Source organism: Crocodylus porosus, unplaced genomic scaffold (assembly GCF_001723895.1).
Source record: "Crocodylus porosus isolate Cpor-Errol unplaced genomic scaffold, CroPor_comp1, whole genome shotgun sequence".
Taxonomy (NCBI): domain Eukaryota; kingdom Metazoa; phylum Chordata; order Crocodylia; family Crocodylidae; genus Crocodylus; species Crocodylus porosus.
In genome coordinates this window covers 11922487-11930669 of record NW_017728915.1, presented here as the reverse complement: position 1 = coordinate 11930669, position 8183 = coordinate 11922487, and the positions used below count along the sequence as shown (strand labels likewise).

At 54.0% G+C, this 8183-nt stretch overlaps 1 protein-coding gene across 1 annotated transcript; it reads right to left on the bottom strand.

Moving 5' to 3' along the window:
- Positions 1 to 580: 580 nt before the first annotated feature.
- On the bottom strand, positions 581 to 5270 carry IRX3 (iroquois homeobox 3). The gene is made up of 4 exons (XM_019535706.1): positions 4462 to 5270; positions 2507 to 3578; positions 1666 to 1732; positions 581 to 943 (listed from the first exon to the last, which is right to left on the bottom strand). The coding sequence occupies exons 1-4, from the start codon at positions 4681 to 4683 to the stop codon at positions 889 to 891; spliced, it is 1416 nt and encodes a 471-aa protein (XP_019391251.1). The 5' UTR covers positions 4684 to 5270; the 3' UTR covers positions 581 to 888.
- Between the last annotated feature and the right edge of the window lie 2913 nt (positions 5271 to 8183).

Here is an 8183-nt window from a genome sequence, read left to right as displayed (position 1 = left end):
CCCGGCGCTCGCGGGGAAGGGCCGCGGCCGCAGCAATTGCAGCACGAGCAGCCGCGTCCGAGGCGGGAGCCGCCTCCCCGCGCTCCGCCGAGCAGCGCCGGGCCCTCTGGCGTGATCTGGACTGCACAAGGCACAGCAAGGACCTGGCCGGGGGCTTTTCTAGCGCCGATCAAGCACAAAGATGCCGGTTTGCCCCTTCCCCCCAGCCCAGCAACGGATGACGTGCTGGCGTTTCTTTAGGGTTATTTCCTCCCCAGCGGCGGCTTCTCCCCCTCGACCGCCCGCAGAGCACACGCTGCCCCGCGCGGAGCCGCGAGCTGCGCCGGGCCCAGGCGGCGGAGCCCGAGCAGCGCCCGCTGCTCTGTCCGCTCCCGCATTGCCTCCTCTCTACCAGCCCTGGGCCTTTGTGCCCGCACGGCTGCCCGGAGCCTAAAACTCCGCACAAGTTCGGAGCAGACTCGGAAGAGTGCTCAACGCTCCGGGAAATATATATATATATATATCTACTGCACTGAATTTTAAAAAAATAGAGAGAGAGAGAGAGTCAGGAAAAAATAAGTCCGTTGGTGGCAGAAGAGAGTGTAGTCAAAGTGGCAACAGTTTATTTATTAGCCAAAAATATATACTTTCTTGTACAATTTGGTTCACACATATGTACATTTTTTTACTGTATATACAAAAAAAAAATCGAGACACCTAATTCTCACTGGACTTCCAAAAAAATAAAAATAAATAAAAACCTCACACACTCAGCTAATTCAGAGGAGAGTACAGAAGCGGGTTTTTTTCTTTCTTTTTTTTTCTTTTTAATTTTAATATACGGACATGCTTACAAGTTGTAACTATACAGATTTTTTTACAATCATTACAACAACAATAAAAAATTAACTATGATGATGACAACGCGGATAGAACCATAGCTGCATCAAGTTGGTTCTGGGGCCTGGAAAAAAATGACACAGAAGAAATATTTAATAGGTTTTTCTAGTCAGGGTTTGGTGGCACAATGAGCTTTAACTTTGGTTTGGGGTTGCTCTTCTCAATTAGAAAGAATTTCTAAATACCAAAACGTTCAGATGGTGGCTGTACCAAATTGAATAAGCTGTAACTTGAAATTGTGAGCCCGATACTTTTATTTTTATTCAGGCAACAGTGTCACTGATTTCAGCGAGAGCTTTGCCTGGGGAAGACAGGCAGGATCAGGCTCTGAAGTTGCTCATGTCCTCCCAGCTTTCCAGTATTTCCTCTGTTTCTTAAATTCTTCCTAAGGATTTATCCAGGCCTGATTTGTTTGCCTGCTCTATATAACAGGAAGGACAGGGATCAATCTTTTTGAAGCGTTGACGGGGTGCAATTAAAAAAAAAAAAAAGTAAAAACAAGCGGTCAAGAAATGTGTAATGCAACTTTGCATTTCCTAAGGAATCATTGTCAAAGTCTGGGAAACTGAATTGCAAAGTCAGCTGTGAGTGTGCTTTCAAAAGGATCAGAAACACCCCATCGCCACACACTTGGTGGAAGATAAAAGTTGCTTCCTTATGACTGGGTCTTGCAAGGAACAGTGGAGAAAAAAAAATTTAAGCGTCTACAGCTCTCTCTCAATCTCTCTCTCTCGATATATATATATATCTGTATGTCCTTAGGAGACTGAGGAAATAATCTCTTACCGCCTCTGAACTGGCTGGAAAGCTGTCTTTATTAACTTTTTCTCTACTTCCAAGGCACTAGATCGATCTAAAAAGAGAAGAAAAAAAGTGTTCCTTTATAACCCCTGTGTTTTTTTTTCTCTCCATCCCTAAATGAAGCCATTGAGCGTTGCTTAGCAAGCTGCAAATAGGGGAGGCGGTGGCTTTGCTGGAGAAGGGACCGGCCAAGGAAAGTAACAGGGACTAGAGCAAACCTCCTGGCCCAGCCTCCCGGCCAAGAGGCTGCAGAAAGGGCAGCTCAGGATCGCCCTTGGTGGAAAAGTCATGGTTTTGACATGACGTCGTGAGGACAAAAAAGAGAAGAAAATACATCAAAAGCGGTCGTGGGGCCGTGCGGCCCGGAGAGAAGGCGCCTGCCTCGGCCTCGCACGTGAAACCCGGAGCGAGCCCGTCGTGCCAAGCGCACCAGTCCGAGCCCCAGCACCCCGGCCTGAAAACATCCCCAGGCACCGCGCAGCCAGAGCCGGGCCTGGGCCCTGCCGCCGAGCTAAGAAAAGCCTCTCCCCTGGCAAAGCCCGGCGGGTGGATGGAGCCCGCAGGCGGGTTTCTGTCTAGCCAGGCCGGGCTGCTAGTGGCGGAGTCGCCCGGAGTTGAAACCTTTCCTCTCCTTTACGCCCCCCCGCCTGCCCCCATGGCCCTTTCAATGAGCGGGGTGAGCGGCCCCTCCCTCGCTGCGGCCCCAGGGGCGAGAAGCCGCAGCTCCGGCCCCGGGAAGACCGCGGAGAAGCGACGTGGCCTGAGCTGAGTTTGCCCGTGCTCAGCAGCCGAGGAGATGCCCGGCCCGGCCCGATCAATCAATCACCTGTTCCGGCGGCCTCCGTGCTCTGCGCCTGGTCTGCGGGTCTGGAGAAGGCGGCGATGGCCGCAGCGCCCGAGGCTGCGCCGGGGCCCGCCCCGAGTCCCAGGAGGTGCGGGGTGTTGAGCAAGGTGAGCGGGTGCGGGGCGGGGTGGGGGTGGGCCGGGAACGCCCGGCTGGTCCAGTTGGGGAACTTGCCCAGCGGGCAGGACGAGACGAGTCTGTGGGGGGCCGGAGGAGCCAGCTGCAGGGGCTGGGGGGCGGCGGCGGGGGGCGAGCAGCCGCGGCCGCCCCCGGGGGACTTGCGGGGGTTATCCGGGCTGGTGGCAGTCTCCGCCAGGGACCAGATCTTGGGCTTGGGCACGGTGCTGGCCAGGCTGGCGTCTGTCGGGGGCGAGGCGGGGGAGGACGAGGCCGAGGACGAGGAGGACGAGGAGAGGTGGTGGTGCGGCGCGGGGGGCAGCGGGAGGGGCTCGCCGGGCGGGTGCGGGTGCCGGTGCGGGGCCGGGGGCGGGTGCGGCTCCACGGCCTTGAGGAAGCGCTCGTCCGCGCCGGGCAGGTCCTCGAAGCCGTCGGAGCCCTCGGAGTCCGTCTTGGCGTCGGAGTGCAGCAGGTCGGCGTCCTGCAGCTCGTCCTCCAGCTCGTCCTTGTGGCTCTCGATGTTCTCGGTGTCGATGTTCTCCAGGTCGATCTCCTCCTCGTCCTCCCGCTTGTCCTCTTCCCCCTCGTGGTCGCTGCCGTAGGAGTTGCCCTCCTCGTCCGTGCGGCTGCGGGGGGCCCAGGTCATTTTATTCTCCTTTTTGAGCCGCCTCCGGGCGTTGGCGAACCAGGTGGAGACCTGCGTGAGGGTCATCTTGGTGATGATGGCCAGCATGATCTTCTCGCCCTTGGTGGGGTAGGGGTTCTTGCGGTGCTCGTTGAGCCAGGCCTTGAGCGTGCTGGTGCTCTCGCGGGTGGCGTTCTTGGGCCGCGACGGGTCCCCGAACTGGTACTGCCCGTAGGGGTAGAAGGCGGGGTGGTGGTGCGGGAAGGCGGGGTGCTGCACTCCCGGGCCGTCCTTCAGCTCGTACTGGGCGCCCTGGAGCCGCACGGAGGAAGGAGACGAGAGCGGGTCAGGGCGGGGGCTCGGGGGCTTAGTCCGGGCACGGGGCATCCCCCTTCAGGGTGCAGCCCCCCCTCCATCCCCCCGCCGGGCTGCTGGAGCGCTGCGCTGGACCCCGACCCCTTCCCCGCAGTGGGGACCGGGGGTTTGCTCCGCACCTTCAGGCCAGCTGGGCACAGACTCGTGTACGGGGGGGCGGGGGACGGGCCCCAAGCCCTGAAGCCCGGCCGGTGCGTGCGGGCCAGCAGCCCCGATGTGACGTGCTGACTGTTTATAAACACTGGCAGAGCCCTTCCGAGAGCCACAGCAGCGCAGCCCAGGCTGCCCCCCACCCCGCCGCCTGTTTGGGGTGGGTATTTCATGTTATATTTTTGCAGTCACCCCAGCCCTGCGCTTAGGCAGGAGCGAAGCCCCTGCCCGAGGAAGCGGCGAGGGGATAACCCGGAGCAGGCTCCCCGCTCCCTTCCGCGCGGGGGAAACTTCCCCGGCCTGCCCCCTCTTACCTTCTCCCCCTTCCCACCCGCGCCCGCTCCTTCCTGCGCCGCTCCCAGGGCGGCCGGCGAGCAAACCCGGTTGAACTCCGCTCCCCCCAGCCCCGGTGGGAATCCGCCGGGAAGCAATCCGAATCAATGCCCAGGAGCCCCCTGCCCCCCGGGCTGCCCCAGGTGGAGAGGGGCCGCTCGGACTGCGGCAGGACCCCGGAGGTAAGCAGGGAGACCCGCTCCCGGCCCCGCTTCCCTGCTCTCGCTTCCACAAAGGCCAAAGTCAAGCGGGTTGGGAAACAAAACCCAGACCCCTGGAGGCACCGCGGGGAGGGAGGGGGCGCGGGAAGGAGCGAGGGGGTCTCTGTGGTCCTTACCAGCTGCGGGAAGATGGGGAGCTCGGCGGTGTAAGGCAGGAAAGCCCCGTATCCTTGAGCCGCCGCCGCCGCCGCGTAGGGCGCTCCGTACATGGAGGAGAGCACGTTAGAGAGCGCCCCGGACGGGGTGAGCTCCGTCCCGCTTCGGGAACCGCCGCTCCCCTGCCGATCAGAGGGGTAAATCGGCCTGATATACTGGTAGCCCAGCTGCGGGAAAGACATGGTGGGGAGAGGGGGGCAGGGGAGGGGGGAAAGGAGGAGAGGGGGGAAGAGAAAAGGAGAGAGAGAAAGGAGAGAAAGTAGAAGGGCTGCAGGAGAGGAGGGAGCTGGCTTGCTCGCCCTTTCTGGCTGTCTGCACTTTTCAGTGCCTTCCGCAAACTCTTGCAGACATGGGTGGGGGGGAGGGGAAGAGAGGGGTGTTCAAAAGGCCGTGGGCTTCCTCCTCTCTCTGCCCGCTGCTGTAAACGATCCGATCGCTTCTTTCTTCTCTCACTTTTCCTATTGATCTGAGTGGACCTAGGTCAGGTCCTAACAGATTGCCTGAGATTATTGGGACTCCGGGCTCTGATTGACATTTCTAGTCTCTCACAAGCCCCTCCTATTTCTTTTAAGTCTGTCTCTCTCTCTCTCTCTCTCTCTCTCTCTCTCTCTCTCAAGCCCAGAGCTCTCTCCCTGGGTTTGTCACTAGCTTTTTTTCTAGATCTGTTTACTGACGTCGCGATCTTTTATTTGAGTTGCTTTCAAATCTCGTTTTAGCGATCGCCAATCAGTTCAGTGTTTTACAAAGGTTTAACCCTGCCCTATGGTTTTCTAATTATATACACACACACACACACACACACACACACACACACACACACACATATATATATATATATGTGTATATATATATAGTCTTTCATAGTTTTTCCCCTTCTCTGAAATAAAAGGCAGAGAAAGCTGGGGTTGTCAATTGTAAATTACATGGAGGAAGAAGAAAAACTTCTGACATTTTTTAAATAAAGCCCTTTTTCCCCCTTGCAGAATGTGCCATTTCCAGCCTTCCCTAGGCTGGGTTTCCAGGGTTTGTTTTCTTTATTAAGATATTCCCTCCCCCCAGCCCAGCCCTCTGCCCCGGCCTGCGCGTGGGTCCTAATACAGATTTAAAAGTCTATTAGAGTTTTTAATTTGCATTTCCAGAGCCAACTTGAAATTTTTTTCTATGCAGTGAATCTTTAAGGAGTTCTCTCCATTTTGCCTAGGCTAACAGTAGGCAGCTACAGTGGAAGAGCTAAGTTAATTTTCTTCCTAATAAGGGACTTCAAAGAGTTGTAGGTCACAATTTTACATCAAAGGCAGAAAAGAAGGCAAATTAAAATCTTAACAAAGGAGAGACAGGAGCAGCCCTCTGGGCCATTAGTAAATAAGTGGTGTGAAAAAAGGGACAATGACAGACACTGGAATTAAACTCATTAACACCTTTTTGTCTTGGTGCGAAATCTCTAATTAGGAAATTTATGATCATTTTGCTTATTCCCTCTGTTCTGATTGACTCCAAGCCTTAGAAGGAAGTACCTGGTACAAGGAACATTTGCGGTGGGAGCAGTGGCACCATGTTCTGTGGAGCTGCAGGGAGAAAGTCAAACTATGTTTTAATTACGGGATAACCTTTTCTGTATCAACGCATTTTTAAAAATAGTGACCCTCCCACCATTTGAAGCCAGCCTGCGAATAGTAGTTTAGTGTTTTAAGGCGACTAAAAATACAATGAAACCAAAGCGTGCGCTTGGAAAGCACAAGGGTTTCCTAGCTTGTGATTGCCTTGTTGGAGGACTAGACTACACTGAACGTAAAAAGTTTATGAGTTTGTGGAGCTGAAGTTCTGAATCTGCCATTATTGATTCTGTAACGTAATTTAAAAATAGGTTATGAGTTTTCTCTTTTCGAGTTTCTACTTCGTATGCAGGAGTCTCTTTTAATCACATGTCCCGTGTTTTTAAATACTCGGCGGATTTATTGCCATTAAAATATGATTCAGCTACAATATAAAAATCCATACTGTGGGTATAGTGATTATAACTACATTTCTTTAAAAATGAACTACATGTCAGATTATACAGTTAAAGGAATCGACCTTGATAGCTTGCTATAATAAAACTATATCAGCTTGTAATAAATACGGATTATAGCAAAGCAAGCCCCAGAATTAAAATTCTCTGAATCAATATATGAAAATCTGTAGGAAACACCTCTAATCGTATTAAGTTCATCTTTATAGCATTTCCTATCTGCTAATCTAGTGCAAAAACAACTCTGGGTTGGAGGAATTTATTTTCTTCTATTCCACTCTGCTTTTGTAATAGGGGTTTATAGTATAATGTAATGGAGATAACATGACATTCAGTTATAGGTTTTTTCTTTTTTAATTCAAAAGGAAGTGGGAAGTGAATCCAATGTCCTCGTTTCTTTTAATTGTCTGCACAAGTAGCAAGACTTAATCCTTGCGATGCTGAGAAAGTTTGGGAATGCCTTGAAAACGGAACAAGACTTCTTAATATATACATATATGTACAGTATATACGAGGAGATAAAGGGACGAAAAGGTCAAAATAACCCGGGAGAACTGAATTATCATTTGACCAGTTCCTAGAAGGTCGTCCCCATCACTGGTATTTTATATCCCCAGAAGAGTCCGCTCCCCGCACATGCACACACGCGGGATATTCACATGCACACACACTTGGAGCCTGGACCTAACACTTTGTCTTTGGCTTCTCGTTTGACATCACTGCTGCTCATTTACGGAGTTTATAAAGCGGGCAGGATTATTTTATTATCTCATCCCACTGTCTTGTGTCATCAAGATAGATTTTTAATCAACAATACAATCAATATAAGTTCATCCCTAACGGGGAAATACACGTGTCCGACATGGATTGGAACGCACTGATTCTAATTCATGAATCCCATTAGCGGGGGGAGCGGAATGCAGCCCGCGGGAGGAGGCTGCCTGCACGCGGGGCTTGGGTTTTAAGTGCATGTGAAAACTCACAAGGAAAAGACCAAGCTCTCTGCCCAGGTGAAACGGGGCTGCAGGAAGCCCCCTTGTCTTCAGCGGCAGGGAGGAAAGCCGCGGGGCAGGGGGATCGTGACGGGCGAATGCAAGAGTTGAGAGACAGAAAAGCTGGGAGGCGAGAAGTGTCTGGATGGGGGTGGATTCAGGTCAGGGTGGGGGTGGATGATGGCTTATCCGTGGGCAGGAAATGCAGCCAGACCAAATGGACTGTAGGAGAGAAGTGCGGAGGGTGACTCGCCTGTTAGCAGAGGTTCAAAAGAAAGGCGAAAAGCGGGGTGGGGGGAGAAGAGCACGGAGCCTGTAGCCGAGGTGGGGCAGGGCGATGCTGGGCGGCCGGCTAAGGGGCCCGGTACAGCGCGGTCACGCTGCCAGCCTGCGGGACAGGGGCAGGCGGGCAGATGGACGCCACAAAGCGGGAGCAGGCTGGAAGCAGAAGAGTGGCAACGGGGGACAGCAAGTGACGCCTGGATCTGGCTGCCCCGCCGCGGAGCAGCCTCTGCGGGGACAAGGGTGGAGGGCGCCCGCTGCTCCCGCAGGTCAGCGCCTTTCTCCGGGGGGAGCAGCGGCTGCAGCGCTCCTAGCCCGGACGGACACGTGTCTTCTGGCCGGGACCTGTCAGAGCTGGGAGCGCCACTCCTGATTTATTACCCCCAGCAGCCCCCTCCCC

Excerpts from the sequence above, each read along its gene's own strand:
- IRX3 (XM_019535706.1), bottom strand. The coding sequence starts at position 4,683 with ATGTCTTTCCCGCAGCTGGGCTACCAGTATATCAGGCCGATTTACCCC. Across the intron at positions 1,733-2,506 it reads CACGGAGGCCGCCGGAACAG|ATCGATCTAGTGCCTTGGAA; the intron begins GTGATTGATTGA and ends TTCTCTTTTTAG. Across the intron at positions 944-1,665 it reads TTCCAGCCAGTTCAGAGGCG|GCCCCAGAACCAACTTGATG; the intron begins GTAAGAGATTAT and ends ATTTTTTTCCAG.